At 42.2% G+C, this 19,694-nt stretch overlaps 1 protein-coding gene across 1 annotated transcript in view; it reads right to left on the bottom strand.

Annotated features, from left to right (window-relative positions):
- Positions 1-11,479: 11,479 nt before the first annotated feature.
- The window catches only part of LOC150064941 (glutamate receptor ionotropic, delta-1-like), a 142,343-nt gene continuing 134,128 nt past the window's right edge, over positions 11,480-19,694 (bottom strand). Inside the window, exon 7 of the mRNA XM_090329286.1 lies at positions 11,480-11,809. Within this exon, the coding sequence (XP_090185412.1) occupies positions 11,480-11,809 (330 nt within the window). The remainder of the gene's footprint in view (positions 11,810-19,694) is intronic.

Below are 19,694 nucleotides of genomic sequence, written 5' to 3'. Positions count from 1 at the left end.
AGATTTGAGGATAAAGGTTCAAAGCCAGCCCCAGTACTAAAGAACCTGAGACTCTTTATCTCCAATTAATCGCTAGAAAATGGGACGTGGGGCTATGGCTCAAGGGGTAGGGCAGTAGCCTTAAGCTGAAGAGCTCAGGGACAGCACCCAGGCCCAGAGTTCAAGCCCCATAACCCACAAAAAGGAAAAAAGAAAGAAATAGGACAATCTTGATCCTGAGCTTTCAGTTCTATTAATAACATCTGTTCATCAGATTATATCAGAAATAGTAAATTGAAAAAGCAAGTCCTGATGTGGTAGCAAAAAGAGTATTCAACTAAGCCCACAAAAACGAACCCATGCTATTAACACTTTGCAAATGCAAACTGAAATCACCATTAGGCATGCTACATTCTTACTAGAATTTTAAAAAAACAATACTAAAACTACAGAATATAGCCATTGTTAGTTCCGAAGCAGAACAACTTCAACTCCCCAGCATTACAGGTAAAATGCATAAATCAGCACAACTCTTTCTGAAAACTTTTTAGCAGCATCTACATAAAGCCAAACATAAGCATATTGATGATTCAGAAATTCAACAGAGAGGGATACACAAATCTACCCAACTCGTATGCAAAAATCTCCTCTGGGGACACTGTTTGTAATCATTTGGGCTGAGAACAACTTGGAAATCTACCAAAAATAGAATGCGGAAATGTTGGCATATTTATACAGTGAGATCCTTCACAGCAATGAAAAGGAGTTTCACACTTAAATATAGATAAATCTTTAAAGTCAATGGCAAGTTAAAAATGGGTGAAGCAATATTCAGAAGACAATATGTTGGAAATGAACTTTGCCACTTGGGAGAGGGTGAGGGGAGGGAAAGTGGGAGAAAAACATGAGAAGAGGTAACAATGTTCAAAAAATAATGGACTCACTGCCTTATGACCTTATGCAACTGGAACCCCTCTATATATCACCCTGACAATAAAATTTGTTTGAAAAGCAAACAAAACATTATCATTGAGGACATATGCAGGAATGATATTCACATGTAGTTTGAAATCTTAGTAGTACCTTTTGAAATCTAGAGGAATCCATTCGGCAGTGGCAAAAAGTGGCAGGAAGTCTGGTCCTGTGTTTCTTTTTGACTAAGGGCTACACTTGAGCATTCACTTTGTGGAAAATGAACTGAACTGTATATTTAGAGTCTCTGTATCTGTCTGCATGCATTTTAGGATTGCTTAATATATAGTATAATTAATATAATATACTGTAATAATATAGTATGACAATATAATATAGTATAACACTATAATATGGTACAGACTCATAATAACAGTATAATATAATATGTATTATATTACTATACAAGTCTTGTAGTTGAAGCCTATGTGACAATATTTCCTTTACTAGCAATGACACTTTTACTGTGGGTCTAGTAACCTAATGGAAACAATGGGTGCTTTATTTCAAACATGTATTTGTAACTATATTCCAACTTTTATTGTTGTGCTCTTAAACCAGGGGCCTGAGCACTGTCCCTCAAGTCCTCTTGAAGTACACCTTTCTTCACTTTCTTTGCCTTATCGAGGGTTAATTGGATAAGAATTTCAACAACTTTTCTGTCAGGGCTGGCTTTGAACTTCAATCCTTAGATCTCAGACTCCTGAGTAGCTAGGATTTCAGGTGTGAGTCACCAACGCCCAGCTGTCTTCACTTTCTTAATTCATCCTTAAAGATACAAGTGCAACTCTCATTGTGTAGACTTTGTAGCTGCAAAAGTGGATGGTCATAAAAGTAAAATGATTTAACATATGGTAACACAACTAGAAAAATAGAAGAATCTTTCAAACATCTTTCTGAGTCTAAATCAATCACTAGGCCCTCGGTAGCTCCACACTTTCAGATTCCTGGGGATTTCATGTATGAGAATGGCCCTTCATAGACCCAAAATACAACCGCCCATATAATCACACAAAGAGACATATGTTTATATACACCATTTAGTTGAGAAAAGTAGAGTTTATGTAGAAGTCAATTTCCTTGGCAAAACAAGCAATGAACAGATAGTTTAACAAAATGGATTTCAGAAGCTGAAATGGGAATGTAAGAGGAAGGTAGTGGAAAGGAGTAGATGAATGGAAAAGGACACATGGGACCACATGCAGACATATGTGATGTCAGATATACGAAATGTGTTCCAGGGAGGGGAAAACCAGTATATGGGGAGAATGAAACAAGTGGTGATGAATCAGGAAATACTGGACAATTAGATCATCATATTAAAATGGGAACAACCTTTTGAGATTCACGGGGAAAATATATTTCTTAAAAAGCACGGCATTTCACAGATTAGTGCTCTGTTGAGGAGCATCATACTATCTCAACTGTAAAACAGCAGCCCAATGTTTCCTCATGAATGTCACACTGTCCTTTGTGCCCACCCTCTCCATCAAGCCTGTAGCCTCAGTGTCGCAGGCTCAGAGCTCCCTACGTGTGGAAGATAACCCTCTGCCTGGCTGCCTTGTGTGTGGATCTTCTGAACACAAGGTAGGTACCTAGGGTGGAAATATCATGAGTGTTCTTTACACTGATGGGCTATTTAAATGATTTGGAGATAACAACTTAATGGCCCTAAATTTCATTGCCTGCATTTGTTAACAATAGTAATTATGTTCTGGAGAAAGATCTCTGGTCATAAAAGAAATGCAAATCAAAACAACTCTAAGATTCCACCTCACTCCAGTTAGAATGGCCAGGATCAAGAAAACTAATAACAACAGATGCTGGAGGGGATGTGGCCAGTAGGGATGCCTACTACACTGTTGGTGGGAGTGCAAACTCATTCAACTACTATGGAAAGCAGTATGGCAGTTCCTCAAAAGACGAAACATAGAGCTCCCCTATGACCCAGCAATTCCAATACTTGGCATTTACCCAATCATCCAGAAACAAGGACATACTAAATCCACCAGTACAACAATGTTCATTGCAGCACTATTTACCATAGCAAAGATACGGAGCCAACCTAGATGTCCCTCAGTTGATGAATGGATCAACAAGATGTGGTATTTGTACACAATAGAATTCTATGTTGCTGCCAGAAAGAACAACATCGCCCCATTTGTTAGGAAATGGAAAGACTTAGAAAAAATCATATTAAGTGAAGTAAGCCAGACTCAAAGGAAAATAGGCTCAGTGGTTTCCCTCATTTGTCATAATCAGTAGAAACCTTGGGCTCTACTAGCAGAGATTTGCAATATAGCAAAACCTTGATACAAAAGGCCATATAGTAGGACGCTAAATGAAATGATCTCTAGGATATAGAAACATAAGCCATATAATGAATGATTGTTGTTCTTAATGTACTATGTTATCTCTCATCTCTTTTGCTGTCCCTTGATTATCTCATATTGTTACAGTATCTCACTTTGTTACCTGATATATCGGATATATTTGTATTTGGTTATTTGTAATTGGATAGGGAATGGGGGAAAACAAGATGAGGGGTGGAGGTGGGGGAAAGGGAAATGGGGACCAAGACATGTGAAAGGGTATCAATGTATGGGAATTAATGCACCATCTATCTGGCAAATATCATGTAGCCCTTTTATTAATTACAATTAAAAAAACAGTAATTTTATTTCTATCAATTCTGGTTAAAGTTTCACAGTCTGTCTGAATTGCAATTGATTACTTTCCTTCTCCATTAAATGCAATAATAAAAACATAAAAAAAAGAATGAGTTAATTCTCTTAGGAAATGATAGCCATAGAATTCATGTGATTTGTATTCTTTCCTTCTCCTCTGCTATAATGAATGTCTAATTCCCTTCCTTTGCCCCTAACACACACACACACACACACACACACACACACACACACTCTCTCTCTCTCTCTCTCTCTCTCTCTCTCTCTCTCTCTCTCTCTCTCTCTCTCTCTCGCTCTCTCTCTCTCTTTCTTCATACCTATTGTCCATCCTTCCCTACTTTGTTACTGGGGAGAGAGTTACAGGAGATATCTCAGTATGCTTCCCCATGGTCCTCTGCTCCTGAGCTTGGCAGAGGTTAGAGGAGAAGGGTGGTAGACTGGTCTAGTCAGTCAGAGTATATTTTCCACTAACAACAATGTTGGTGGGTCTTCATTAGATGGTTCATTTCCAGAGCATGATTTAGCCTCCATCCAACAGCTTTTCCCGCAGTTAGAAACCTTGTTTCTACCTACTGCCCCACCTCCATCTTCGGTAGCTAGGACACACTGCTGTTTCTAGCCCTACGCTTGTCTTCTTTCTGACTGATTTCTCCTTATTTATCTTTCTGAATAGTCTCCCTCTGTCACTCCCTCAGTGTTAATGTGCTGTCTCTTTCTTAGCATGCAGGATTCTTATATCAGTACATAGCATCCCACTCTGTCATTTTCTCCTAAATGTGACAAGCGCCATCTACATGAGATAACTCAGCCCAGTCTAGGTGACAAGTTGCTGAATGAGAAAGAATTCAACCACTGTGGTGGGTTTCGTGCCTCAAGTAAAGGCAGAAGCTGAAATACCAGCACAGAGCAAGTGCAAAATCATCTCAGCACACCTATTTCTTTTGCATCCAGGTCCTGAGGCTTGAATTCACCATCTGGCTACTGTCTCTGAGATTTTTGTGCTCAAGGCATGTGCTTGACTTCTTGAACCACAGTTCCACTGTCAGCTTTTTGGTGGTAAAGAAGAGTCTTGTGGAGTTTTCTACCTAGACTGGCTTTGAACCAGTCTTCTGATCTCATCCTCCTGAGCAGCTGGGATTACAAGCAGCTTACCCACACCTGGCTACTCACATGTCATTTCTGGATAAACTGAAAGCTTAGAAAATCCTCCTGCATTGCTTTCTGCTCAGAATTCTCATTATAAACCTGCCTAAAGGAGCCTAAAAACATCTATGCAAAAGCTGAAATGTTGAGCTAACTGAAATCTTTCAACAGATTCAATGGTTCATCACTATTTTTTAAGTTTAGTCCTCCACAGTCTCACAAGGATAAACGCACAACTTTCTTGCCAGCAAATAGCATGAATGGCTTGTAGTCTGATTTGAAGCAGGGCCCTCATTTCCATCTGAAGCCTCCTGAGCAGACTTTACCTTCTTCGTGACTATTGGCATTCTGGTCTGAGCTCCTCCCATCCCCCCCACCTCCTGCAAGTGCTGCTTATAGCATTGCAGGGCCTCTCCATCCCTCATCAGCCAACGTTTCCAAAGTCTTCTCACTAAGTAGTTTCTAAGGCTTGTGAGCTACCTGGTCAGGTAAGCAAAGCCATGATCCAGATTTCTCTGGTATTAATTCTCTTTGTTAGACTTTTCATCTCTGTGACAAAATAGCTGACAGAAGAAAAGGAAGAAGGGCTTATTTTCACCCATACCTTCAGAGGTTTCATTCCATCATGTTAGAGAGAGCTGGTAGAATGAAACAGGAAGCAGAGAGGAAATGCCTGATTTTTTTAAAATTTTTTCCTCCTGTATTCCAACCAGGTTCCCAGCTGGTAAGATTGGTACTACCCATATCCAGGGCAATTTCTACCTCCCCTCCCCACTCTTGTTAATTAATCCTCCTTAGAAATTCTTTCAGAGACACACCCAACAGCATGCTTTACTAATCTCCCGGAGATTTTCAGTCAAAATATGTGGCCAATAAAGAGGAACAACCAGCTTAGTATCATGCCTGTAATCCTAGCTACTCAGGAGGCTAAAAACCAAGGATCATAGTTCAAGGCCCACCCTGAAAGATAAATCTGTGAGACTCATCTCCAGTTGATCAGCAAAAAGCAGGGTGTATACATGTGGCACAAAAAATAGGTGTCAGCCTTTAAAGAAAAAATTAAGCAAGATCACAAGGTTCTGAGTTCAAGACTCAGTACTGAAACAAAATATTAATGATTAATAATCACACTCACCGATATGCCCTGAGGCCATGGGAATAAAGGAGTTACAGAGTCCAGTAGAGGACAGGATGGGAATGAAAGCATTATCTCTCAATGAATCTAGGGCCAGGCCTCTTTGAGTTTCCTTTAACTTTAAAATAGTAATTTCTTCCAGATGCTGGAATCCTGACTTCTCAGAAAGCTGAGATCCGAGAACTGTGGGTCAAGGCCAGTGCAGGCAGGAAAGTTCAGGAGAGTCCTATCTCCAATTAACCAGCAGAAAGTCACAAAGTTGAGCTGTGGCTCCACTAGTGATAGAGCACTAGCCTTGAACAACAAGACTAGGGGAAAGCATCCAGGCCTACAGTTCAAGCCCCAGAAAAAAAACAGACAGACATACACAAGAACATAGTAATTTCTGCCTTTCATGGCTGAAACACATGTCTATGTGTTTATAGTACATTCTCTAGAACACAAACCTGATCAATAAACATTCACAGATACAAATATGATCACGGATCTTCTTGTTTGGAGACAACTAGGATGCCTTGAAGACATGAGGCCCAGGGGCTCTGGGTTATAGTCAGAAATTCAGAAGAACGAATGAGGTACAGGAGGCTTGAATGCCAAGGATGCCTGTCAGGAGAGAGGGCTTTGGAGAAGGTATGCTTCCTTCCTCAGCCGCTAATTGCAGAATGCTGCTTGGGTGACAGTTGCATTGGGGCTGGCTGGGGTTGGAGTGAGGAAGCTCTGAAAATGACTCTCCTCTCCTGGACTTTATTTCCCCGCTCTGATAAACAGGATTGTTCTGTAATGATGTGCTTTGAAACTCTACATGTGTGTAGCAAGATAGGATGAATACACGTCTGCATAGACCTCAGTGTTTGTGAATGCAATTGTGCGTTTATGGCTGGATCTACTTACTCTGAATGTCAGTAAATGTCTATGTGTTGGGGAATGTTTTGTTTGCCTTTGAGCTTCAATGCCTGGTTACCCTGGCAACTGTATGCTAGATGCTTCCAACAACTGAGCCCTCCTTGAATGATAGTTGGTTGTTCATCTTAAGCAATCATGACCTCTCTGCTGCTTCGTCTTCCAGATCCTGTCCACTTTGCTATTGCAAATTTACATCGATAGAATACTTTTGTTTCACTTTTTTGTTTTGTTTTATATTTTTCCTTGCTGCAAAGAGGAAAGACATAGAGTACTATCTCTGGAGCTCAGTAGCCAAGGTCAAGCTCAGATATGAGAGAATGAAGGCTACAGGGGCTGGAGGTGATTAGAGATTACTGACAATTATCTCCTCTTTTGTAGGTGGTGACTACTTGCTCAGGTAATGTATCTAAAATATACACACTTCTCTCATAAATAATCTGTTCTGACTGAAATGCCTCTGAGAGGGAAAAATAAGATAATGATTAAAGAAGGAAAGGGTTATTATCTAGAGATTCTTGGTACGAAGGATGAGGAGTAGAATCAGATATAATTTCACTTATTAGAAACAACTAATGGCATAAAATAAAAGAAATGTTTTAGGTATTTTAAAAATGTTGTATTAGGAACAGACACACTGACTCAGTTACCATGGCTAAAGCAAAGAAAAGGTCAGTTACATTTTGGGGCTTTTATCTAATCTTGTGTTGCTAGACCTAGGAGCAAAATACAAGGCTTTAAAGGCATCCATGCTAATTCCTTATGGGAAAGGAAGTGGACTGAAAAAGAAGGTATAAGCATATGATTAACTAACCCCTCAGCTCTGGAAGCCAAAGGTCAGACAAAAACCCCACACTATCCATTAGAAATTGTTTATCTTTATTATGAAATAAAATATATAAGTGTATCTGAAATATAACTATTACATTTAATAATATTTCTATTAGGCACTATTAAAGACTTTCAAATGGAAAAGCAGGGATCACAGGACACAAACACTCCATTCATCTCATCATCACGGCCTTTACACCTAGTGAGGCCTATAACCTAGTGAGGTTATTATTCTTCTCTTTGTGTCACTGTTCTCTTTCAGAGCTTGAAAAGACAAAAAAAATAATAATAACACAGAATGACTTTTTCTTTACTAGTATGATTTGTGGGACCTAGAATTTAAGACCTGAGCTCCTTCATTAATAAAATAGAGCCCTTCGGGTGATGGGTTCCTGACTAGCCACATCTGCTTATACAGAAGATTTGGAAAAGACTTTACTTTGTTCCTCATCTCTATTCTGAAAAGCTTGCCCCAAACATTGGACATTGTCCCTAATGTAAGTGCTAAAGAAGTAGGAGAAGTTCCAGCTGTTTTCCCTCTAGTTCCTGTAAGCAGAGAGATCTCATTATGTTGTCAACCCCCTGATTTAACATGCAGCCTTTACTAGGCTGGTTCTCTTCATGAATATCCAAATGTCAGTGAGAACATTAGGGTCTAGAAAGCACAGCCACTTGGGAGTGGGAAAGGAGGATTCCAGGACCATGGAAAAGGCTAAATCCATAAGAGAAAGACTTACAAGGACCTTAGACAAAGCCAAATAATAAGTAGCCAAATTGGAAATCTTCCCTTAGGCTGGGAGACCTAACTGTTATAGACACAGGACTGATGTATTGTCAAAGTTCATAAAGGAATGAGAGAAACAAGCAAGTCAACAGGCATTAAATGTGTACTCACTGTTTATGGCCCACTTTCCCCTAAGTATCTAAGAACTCAGCTAACCTTTTGTGCCTGTACTGGGGCTTGAACTAAGGGCCTCGTGATCTTCCTTGGCTTTTTCCACTAAAGGATGGTACTCTACCACGTGAGCCACATCTCCACTTCTAGCATTGTGCTGGTAATTTGGAGATAAGAAGACTTTTCTCCTCTGACTTTAAACTGCAAATCTCAGGCTGAGCAGTACAGAGGCACAGGACACCAATGCCCAGCTAGGAACTCAATATTTGAAAGGAAACCAAAGCTTAGAGTTGGTACCAAACATGACCCTGGCTAATAACAAGAGATCCTGGGTAACTCTGAAAGAGAAGGTCATGCTACTTAGCCCACAGTTAGAACTGAGGCCCACCTGAGGAGAGAAACTTTCTTCAGGATCACACATGCCAACAGGACAGAATTCAGTTCATGGCCACAGCACATCCAGAAACAATCAGACCTCATTTCTTTATCGCAGAGAATAAGAGCATAGGGAACAGACAAGTTTTATTATTAAACAACTTTAATCCAAATGCTGATTTGGAAGAAGAGAAGCAGGCTCCTTTTTCAGGTTGATAGCAGCCTTACCTATGCTATGCCACATACACCCAGCTCAGAGAGCTATATACTCTGCAGAGATGTCAATGGATCACTCCAGTAGCACTAATACCAGGCAATTCTCAGCATCCAAAGACAAATAACATAATTATAAGCACTCTCTTCCCCAGGGTGCTTTTAACTGACTGTGTGGTACAGCAGTTCCTACAGCTCAATCACATCACTAGGGACTTTAGGAAAGCAATCAATCCTGGGCTGGTTATCAGCCTCATAAACACATCTGTCTCATGACTGCACAAAGGTATAGAAGAAGTAATCAGTAGGACTTGGTATTTCCCCAAGACCACAGACACCGGTTGTTAATACCCTGTTTTCTGCATCCAGTAAGGAGCCCTAGCAGGCACCAGAGGGGAGTTGTATCCTCATTCCTTGATCGATCAGAATCACCTTGATCTTCCAAGAGGAAGAATCAGAAGTGATGCAATCCAGATTCCTCTTTCTCCACTCCTTTTTTCCTCTGGCTCTGTAACTTCTGTTGCTCTAAAAATGGGTAATGGAGGGAGTTTTTAAGGTTGGTCTACTCTTATGATATAGGGTTTCCAGCAAGTTCAACAGCTCCAGCATAGCCCTAGAGACTTTCAATTGCTCTTAGAGCACCTGCTCTGGAGTGGAGTCATTGCTTGAGGACTCCTCCTGGCCTAGAAAAGGAGGTAAAGCGTGCATAGAAGGCGACTGCTGGGATTTCACTCTCCTAGCTGCCTTCTAAACACCTAGAGGTAAAACTTAATTTGTGAGGCTGTGAACAATTCCTTTAAGAAGATAGGAATGAGTCCTCATATTACAAAGCTGGGCTTCATTCCCAAGGGTCAAATCTCTTCCTAACTTGGTCTCTTTTTTCTATCCCACTGCTTCACTGTCATCTAGAGCACCTTCTCCACCCCTTCCAACAGATACTTTTACCTAAAATCACAATGCTTCTCTCCACTGCTAGTATTTATGATCCCATTTACCTCTCTCTCCTGGGGCCATAAACTGGGGCTAATACTGAGACTTGAACTCATGGCCTCACTTCTCACTTGTCTTCTCCTCTCAGCCTGGTGTTTACCACTGGAGCCACACCTCCACTTAGAGCTTTTTTTTTTTTTTGCTGGTTAGCGGGAAATAAGAGTTAACATGGACTCTTGAATTTGGGCAGCTCTGAGCTTCATTCTATCCTCAGATCTCAGCCTCCTGAGTAGCTAGGATTATAGGCGGGAGCCAGCTCAGCTGAAGAGTTTTTCTCTACCTGGCTTCTCATTTCATCACTTCGTATGATTTGCATGACCAGCCTCAGGTCTGTCAGTCCTTCAGAGCTTTCCACCAGGCCAATCCCAACTCTGCAAACTCCCTGAGGTAGTACTGGGAATCACCTTACTTCCTCCATCATCTATCTAATGACCTGATTTTTCTGAGTAGGTAAAGAAAGTTGAAAGGAAAAAGACCAGCAGAATGATATTAGAAGATATTGGCATCAAAGCCTTCAGAGATTGTCACTTCAGTGTGGGTATCTTCTCTGAGGTTTAGGGGTCAGATTCCTACTGCACACTGTGGGGTCACACAGTAGGGATACCACCTTGAGCCCTTGATATGGATAGACCAGGACTGTCTTGTTTCCAAGGTACTTTGCTCAGTGCCAGGCTACCAGGAAACAAGGCTAGCCCTATAACACGTGACCCGGTGCTACCAGGTTCCAGACTCGCTCTTCTTTGACTACAATGGACTGAAGAAGGAAATGAGAGATGAAAGGGTGAAGGTGGGAAGCCATGGGGGCCTGGCAGCCAGCAGCATTCAGGGTTGCTCCTCTTTCTTTTCCCCAGCAGAAAGGAGCTGCTTGTCCTGTCACCCTTCCTGCTCTCAGAAAGGCCCAGCAATGGGGGAAGTTCCTTTGGCACTTCAGAATGATCACAAGTAATTTGCCTTTTTATTCATATAGAACAAAATTTACAAAGTCATTCATACAGTTTTGGTATTTTGTTTTTTTTTACTGACTTCGAAAATTGGGAATATTCAAAATACACTTTTACCCCACTCCATTCTGTCATTATTTACAGATATGTACCAGAAAAATGAGTCTCTCTGTGTGTCTGTGTGTGTTAGGCATGTGTCTATGTGTGTATGTTGAGTGTGTGTGTGTGTGTGTGTGCGTGTGTGTGGTCATTTTCTCGTATTAAAAAGCTCTGCTGGTTGGGTGGGTGGGCTGGGCAGGTGGGAGGGTAGGTGGCGTGGTCAGATGGAAGTGCCATGGGACATGTCCAGGGCCTCTGGAAGGACTCCTCCAGGCACGGGCTGAAAGGACATGGGGATGGGGGTCTTCACCGGACTCTGTCAAAACAGCCCCCCATTGGGCGATCTGTGTTTGCACTGAATGGAGGGCATAGTGGCCAAGCTGCTCAGGGGTAGTGGCAGATTGCTGCTGGGCCCTGATGACAGTGTCCAGCTGGTGCCATGGCTGTTTTGCTCAGGCAGAAAGGTGCTGACTGAGAGCTGCGTGTTCTGGTATTCCCTCGTAGGCTCCAGACCTTGGCTGGGAGCCAGGCTTCCCATCTCCAGGGCTGAGAGCTCAATCGATGCAGGGGAAATCTGCTTGTGAGCAATGTCTTCATCCATGAGGCTGTTTATGCGCCTATGCACCTGCTCCAGGTTCACCTCTTTGTCCTGGGGAGAAAACGCAGGAAGATCAGGAGAAAGCCTTAGCGGTACACTAAGTCTGGCTTGTGGCAGCATCTGCATACCTGAAAGTACTGGCCTGTTTAGCTTGCTGGACAGAGTATTTTCCCTATTGCTCCCACCTCCCTCAAGTAGTAGTCAACCCTCTGTTGTCTGGGGAATCCATAGGAAGGACACTTGCACTGTGTACCAACAATCCTTCCAGCATGCCTGCTGTACTCATCAGAACCACTGTCATGCCCAGAAGCATCCACCGGGACAAAGCCCTTTCAAGGCCTGGTGGAGACTAAAGCCCAATGGGAATAGAAGATTGGTCTTTCTTCCTCTGGTATGCTCTATGCCTTAACCATTTGAGTTCACAAAGGCTTGATACCATCACCTTGACCTTACGCAAAAGGAGGCTCAGTACAGAGAAGCTCAATGACTTCATCAGAGACCCGAGTCTCCAATCAAGGTATCTGGGAAATGTGGAGCAGGAGAGGGCTTCCTGCTCTCTCACTGAGCGATCTATACATTCAGGGATGCCACGAGTGGTACAAATCCCTATGTGAAAGGCTAACAAGGTTTCTAGGTATGGACCGGGGAAGTGAGGAAAGGCACTTCTCATGGGGTAAGTGACTCTCCTTGTGTCACAAAGGCTTTGAGACTCCCTGGAAAAATATTGTCTCTCTCCATGATGGTCTCACTGTGGTTGGTGGCACCACAGAAGATACTTTGGCTTGTTTATGTGCTCAAAAAAAGAAAAATCTAAAACAGGCCCAAATCACTCTTTTTTGCTTATATTTTTATTGTAATTAATAGAAGGGCAAATCACTCTTTTTAAAGGAGCTTATGCTTTGCCTTCCATGTCAGAAGGCATCAAGATCTAAGTGGTCATACAGCTTGTAAGTTTAAACTGCTTCTTCAGCTGTTTCCCTGTGAAGCCAGTAGAGTGTGGCCTGCTTCTTCTCCCAGGGAAAAGCTTCCCAGATGGGATTAGAAGTTGCAGTCCTATTTTTGGGCTGCATACCTTGCCAATAAAGGCAGATGGGGTGTAGCATATACTGCCACCCCTACCTGATGCCACACTCCAAGAGAAACACTGGATCCAAATCCTCTCCAAGGAAAATCTCATGGGTGGTTCAATGCTGACATCATATGGGACAGAGAAACTCGGACCTTCCGCATTTGGGGAGGGATGATAGAAAGCTTGAGAAATTCAAAAGTCTTGATACACTTTCAGAAAGAAAAAGAAGGAACCCTGAAAAATAAATAATGACTGCTCCAGAGGTTTGTTTCTATGGGGCTGGGTACACAGGAATTTCCTCCAGGAGGCCACCAAGTACATCTGGCCTGTACTTAGATGCAGAGGGCTAACCCCAGGAAGACTCAAATGTTCATTTGCTAGCAGATAAGGTGAAATGCCCTGAAGCCACTTCCTTCCAAATGTTCCCTGCCATGGAAAAAGGTGCCCATCAGTTCTCTATGCCCCCATGAGTTTAGAGTTGACACACAGAGTGCTTGACTTTGGGTGGGGAACCTGTTGTCATTCTCACAAAGTCTCCCAGAGTGAGAAAACTGACAGTTTCCTACGACAACGGAGAAATGGCTTCAGACTAAGAGATATGATGGTCAGAGAGCACATTGGTTTGAAAGTGAACTCAGATCCATGTCAGATGGCAGTTGGACATAATTGACAAGCCCCTTAAGGAGAGCCAGAAGAAATACAGTTCAGCAAGTTGGGGCTAAGAGACCAGCTTTGAGTTGAGGCCATGTCTGAGAGGCAAAAGTCACAAGTGACACCAGGTTTCTACATGAGAGAAGAAAACACCATTCAGGAAAGTTTCATTGAATCTTTCAGAAGTTTATAAACTATAGATGTTCTTCAATTGTTGAGATTAATCCCGAGGATCTCAGCATACGTCAAAAATATCATTCAGTAAATTAAAATGCATTTAATACACCTCACCTACCAAACATCCTAGCTTAGCAAGGCAGGTAGAGCTTGCTTTCACTTGTGATTCAGTGGATGGTGTCCCTGTGCACTTTTGCTCAAGGTTAGCGTTATAACACTTCCTCCAACTTTTGGGAGGTTAATTAGAGATAAGAGTCCCATGGGCGTTCCTGCCCAGGCTGGCTTTACCTGATCTCAGCCTCTTGAGTATCTAAGATTACAGACTTAAGCCACAGGTGCCCAGCTGGCACATTGCTTGTGTAGTAGCATAGTCAACATTAAAAAAGTTCATGGGTTGAACCATGAATCAGGGGCAACCCCTAAATCACAAAACAAATTCAAGTTCGTTGCTTACTATAGTCAGTGAGTTCAAATTCAAGTTCATTGCTTAAGTATAACACAATTGAGCCAGTTGTGGCAGCTTCCTGTCTTTCTATTTATTCATTTGAATTTTTGCATATAAAATTGTTGAAGTAGTCTTTTATGCCTGTTACTTGGAAACATTAGTGTGTGCAAATCACTCAGAGGCACTAATCTCTTCTTAAATATGCTCACAGTTTATTTGCTTTGAGGAAATAAATGATTGTCTACCCTGGACAGCAGCTTGTCAAGTGACCTGTTCACCTAGCCAAGAGATACAATCTGAACCTAAGCAAGAACAAGAGGAATGAGTCTGAAGTTTATTTGGAGAGACAAACAAAGAGAAAATGGTTGGTATTTGGTCAGGAGGGCAGAGGTACCTTATCCAGCTTTCTGCCCCTTGATTTTGGGCCTCTGGACAAGCCTTGGCTCTGCCCACCACCAAGCCTATTCCCCCAGCTTCTCCTGGCTACCAGGATCCCCTGTGATGCTTCTGATAATGGATGCGATTCCATCACCTGCTGCATTAGCCAAAGTCACAAGCTACTTTCTAAATGTCCAAAGAGAAGAAGACTGGTAACAGAAGAATATCACATACTTTGAAGCAAATATCAGATACTTTGAAGGTTTAAGAATTCAAGTTTCAGGGCCAGGAGTTTGGCGTAGTGGGAGAGTGCTTGCCTAGCATGCACGAAGACCCAGGTTCAATTCCTCGATACCATATACACAGAAAATCTGGAAGTGGTGCTGTGGCTCAAGTGGTAGAGTGCTAGCCTTGAGGAAAGCCAAAGGATAGTGCTTAGGCCCTGAATTCAAGCCCCAAAACTGGCAAAAAAATTCAATTTTCCCTCCTCTGCCTGCAACAAAACCCAGGGAAGGATGGCTGAGCATATCGCCCAGCTATAAAGGTTTACCCATCCATGGAAGAAAACTGATTACCAGGAGGTTTTTGTGGATTAGTAGAAGAACTAGTTTGTTGTGCAACCCTGACTTTCTTCCTTTCTATGTTCTCTTCAGGACTGTAAGGTCCTCAGAGTTTCCCTTATGCCATGGTTGTGACAAAGGTAAACTCTTATGCCTATGGTTGAGCTCCAAAGGTAGGTCTTCTGTGGGAATGGAAGGAAATGAAGTTGGAAGAGTGGAATTCTTTGCAGCAGGAAGCAAGTATGTGGCTTGTGTTCATGCTAGATTCTGGCAGGTGGCAGGGACAACCTAGTTCTTGTTCTGAGAGTCATTTTAATGTTAGGTGTCCAGAAGGTGATTCCTACTTTTTTCAAGGTTTTGAGAGAGAGAGAAAAAAAGATAACTTCTTGTCCAAGAAGATCACAAGGAGTTGGAAAATTGAGAGCAGAGGGCACAGAGAAAAAAACCTTCCCCTATCTTCTACCAGGCAAACAAACACTGTGAGCTTTGAGGAAAAGACAGACCAATCAAAATCCTCTGAAGAGAAAAACACAAGAAAGCTCTCTTTTTCTCCCTCCTTTCCCCCTCCCCTCTTGATATAGATGCTTTCACCACCGAGATACCAAGGAGAGAATGCAGAAGGCCTGGTATGTTAAAAAAGTGAAAGGGCACAGAATCCAGCCTAACATGTTAAATACAGTGATGTATGGGGAGATGATCAGGTACCATTAAAGCATTTAGAAAACAGACCAATCCAGAAAGTTAATGTAAACCTGGCCATTTAACTTAAGACCATGTTTGTAAGTTGTGTGTTGTGGTTCCAACCTGCAATAATAGTTACTTGGGTTATAAAAATCAGGGAACAATTTGAGAGTTTAAGAGACTCCATCTTCACCATTGGCTGGTCATTATGGCCTATACCTATTGCTCCAGTTCCTTGGGAAGCACAATAGCTGGGCTCGTATTCGTCACCCCCAGATACAAGGGGAAGCATGAGGAGTGAATCGTAGACCAAGACACACAGAGAACACAGTGAGACTCTACCTCAACAATAACCCAATGGAAAAAAAGACACTGCTTAGCAAGCATGTGGTCCTAAATTCAATCCCCAAAACCATCAATTTAAAAACAGAAAGAAAAAGATAAGCATTTCTGAATAAAAAGTCTTGAATACTTTCTGTGTGTGTGTGTGTGTGTGTGTGTGTGTGTGTGTGTGTGTGTGTGTGTGTATCTATGTGTCTCTATGTCTGTGTGTATTTACCAATACTGGGGCTCAAATTCTTCAGACTGACCTCATATTCTTTCTTAGTTTATTTGCTCATGGTTGGCACTCTGTGATTTGAGCCATACCTCCACTTCTGAATAAATTCTTTCTTAAGCCCATTTATTCTTTTCTTGCTTCAATTTAAGGATGGATGAATCCATTCCCCGGCTGCGAGGACATGTCCTGTGGCTATTAATTAGCCTTTAACCTCTACACCAGGACACATGGAAAATGTCCACACCAATTGCAGAAATTTTCTAGAGAGAGTGTCTCATTTCAAATGGCTGTCAAACATCCAACTTCCTTGCGCCACTGGGACATTTTTCTATTCAAATTCCATTAATCCAGTAGAGCCAATGCTAAGACAACCCTTGGGAAAGGAGGGGACCATTAAGAGCCAGCGACCACTGGTTGTATGACCAGATAAGACAAAGCATGGAGGATCTGGAGCATACTCTAGCGATAGAGTGCTTGCTTAGCATGCACGAAGCCCTTGGTTCAATTCTTCAGTACCACATACTCAAAAAAAGCCAGAAGTGATGCTGTGGCTCAAGTGACAGGGCATTAGCCTTGAGCAAAAAGTCCAAGGACAGTGCCCAGGCCCTGAATTCAAGCCCCAAGACTGGGAAAAAAAGAAAATGAGTAGAATAAGAAGAGAAAATTTCATGACTCCTCTGCAAAACAGAAATGCAACCTATCTGAGGGTCGGTCTCACAGTTTTTCTTGATCTTGCTTGCTCCAATTGTTCTGTATGCACCCAGAACTGAACAGCAAAGAACATATCTGATTTAAGGCTTGGCAATCTTGTCTTCTTAGATTACCGGGGGTCACAGTATTAACACATGCAAGGTCATGTTTCGTTGTACCTTCTTGTGTCTGGCCAAGGGAAGTAGCAGCAGGAGTAATCAGCTTACTCAAGGAAAGAGGCAAGAGTAATTTGAATAATTATTCATCTTTGAGACAAAATGGTGCATTCTATAATGTTATGCAAATTCCAATAATGGGCTTTTTAATGTGAACTACATCAGTTTACATCCTCATTATCCTAAGGTTTCTGCATTCAGCCAGGTAATGACAGTTGAGGAAAGAGACCTGGAAACTTTCTGTGGCCTTCATTAATCTAGCATAGGCAGCTGACCTAGTCAAACACCCCAGAAGAATATGACATAAAACCCCACTGGCTGCATTTACCCATGATTCAGCTGCATTCCTGCTCTGTATTTCTTACCCCAAATTAAACTTGATGAACAGATGCACCAACAGAGGTTACCAGGGAATCTCTCTCAGGAATTGTCTTGCAGAGAGATAAAGTTCTGTAATTAAGCTGCTGTTCACCAATGTGGAAATAATACAGTATATTGAAAAACGGTAATTAACTAAACTATCATCTATGTAACAGTCTGTTACACGCGGGACTCGTTAGAACTGACTTTGTTTGGAATCCAACAGCTCCTACTTTAAGTCAGGCAAGACCAGAACTAGGAGTGAGGGACTTCTCGTCTGACTACAGCGATCGTTGCCAGCTCTCTCTCACTAACCACTGCAACGAGCCAGGTGGTAAATGAGATGTAATGACTGGGAGAAATGCCACCAAGATGATCCCCGTAAAGTGTGACACCGATGTCTTGGAAAAGGCTAGGGGAGTCAGAGTCATGTTGGATAAAATCAGCGGTTGACCCTCACCTCCAGGAGTAACTTAATCGACAGGGCCCCCACAAGCAATGGCAAACATGAGAATAAACTGAGGCTGGGAGTGAAGTGATTGGCTCGAGATCACACAGTTCTATGGCGAGTGAAGCATCAGTATTAGCACTTTCATCCACCTGTCTCCAAAACCTGAAGTTTTTCCCCTACCATACCAAAGTAGATATTAGATATTTACCAAATCTCACTATGAAGATTTATCCACAACTTAGCAGAAGGTTGATGGGAGATTTTAATCCCTAGCAGAATATCAGGAGTAGATGTAGTTTATCAATTACAGTTGTCCGTGGCTCCTTACAATGACCCTTTATGAAACGAGGTTCAAGCATCTATATTTCAAATGGCTCAAGAATTAGTTATCTTGGATGCACAGCCATACCCGAATGCCATTGATCTCACTCACTGCAGTGATTATCTAACAATTTAACATGAATAAGATTTTCTTTATAGGAGTCCAGGTTAGTTCATTCGAATGAATGAATAAATACTTCTGAGCTCCTACCACCAGATGAACTCGTGTTCTACAGAAAGCATTCATCTTTGGTTCTTGGCACATGGAAGATGCTCAAAACTTCAGTTATATTCATCATGCCTTAGTAAGGCCTCGGTGTCTCAGAAAGAAGGCAAAAATGATGAGAATTCAGAGGTGAGGAGTTGCTGGCAGAATTGCAGCAGAGACAAGTAGGTAAACAATCACTACAGGATGGAATTGTATCTAACACTGTTCACATTCAGGGGAAGCTTTGCCAGTAGGCTGGTTTGGAGATTTGCAGTGATATATAATAAAGTGCTCAGTGCTGCTGCTGGGTACACACCTGGGATATTAACTACTTAGGAGGCTGATGTCTGAGAATCACAGTTCGAAGCCAGCTTAACCAGGAGATGTCTGTGAGACCCTTAGCTCCAGTGAACTTTGGAAAAACCTAGAAATGGAGCCCCCATGGCTCAAGTGATAGAGGGCTAGCCATGAGCAAGAATGCTCAAGGATAGCATCTAGGCCCCAAGTACAAGGTGTCAGAGCAGCACACCCACCCAAAAAGTGTTCAATCCCCTCCGACTAAAAGGCCCTGGGCTAAGAACTAGAATGTGCCAAACTGTTCAACCTCAGTAAAGTAGCTATCAGGTTAGGCTCAAGTTTCAGCTGACGAGTGAGAACTGGGGATTAAAAGAAGTAGCTGTCTCATGAGAGCCCTGATCCATGGAAGAACTGTGTTACATCCTTCATTTCCTGAATTCTCTGGGGGAAAAATGCTAATATCTGGATTTTAAGTAGGAATTCCTAGTTAGGAACTCAGAATCCAGCACACACCAGCCAGAAAGCCAGTATATGGCTCTTTGACAAGCCTGCCTCTAGAGGGCAGCAGATGCATCTGGGCTCTTGCAGTTCCCTGTGGCCTTCCAAGGGTAAGAATGCCTTTTTCAAATGTTAAGTAGATAAGCTGCAATTTGCCCAGCACAGGCCAGTTACCCTAAGGTGTAATGTGCCTCTTCCATACTCCACACCATCCATTCCTCCATTCGTAAGAGGCAACAGACCCTTGGTCCCCATGAATCAAGAATGTCTCTGGGATGAGAGTAGCCTGAAGACCCTTTGCACATCTTTCTTGATTGAAAGTGTTACAACAGATGAAAAGGGAATTTGTGCAGGAGAGAAAGTCTCCACACAGAATAAACAGTGATCAAAGGAAGAGAGGCTTTGTTAAAGAATA

This window comes from Megascapheus bottae, chromosome 3, assembly GCF_031878675.1.
Source record: "Megascapheus bottae isolate mThoBot1 chromosome 3, mThoBot2.hap1, whole genome shotgun sequence".
Classification (NCBI taxonomy): Eukaryota; Metazoa; Chordata; class Mammalia; order Rodentia; family Geomyidae; genus Megascapheus; species Megascapheus bottae.
This window is presented reverse-complemented; position numbering and strand designations above follow the sequence as displayed.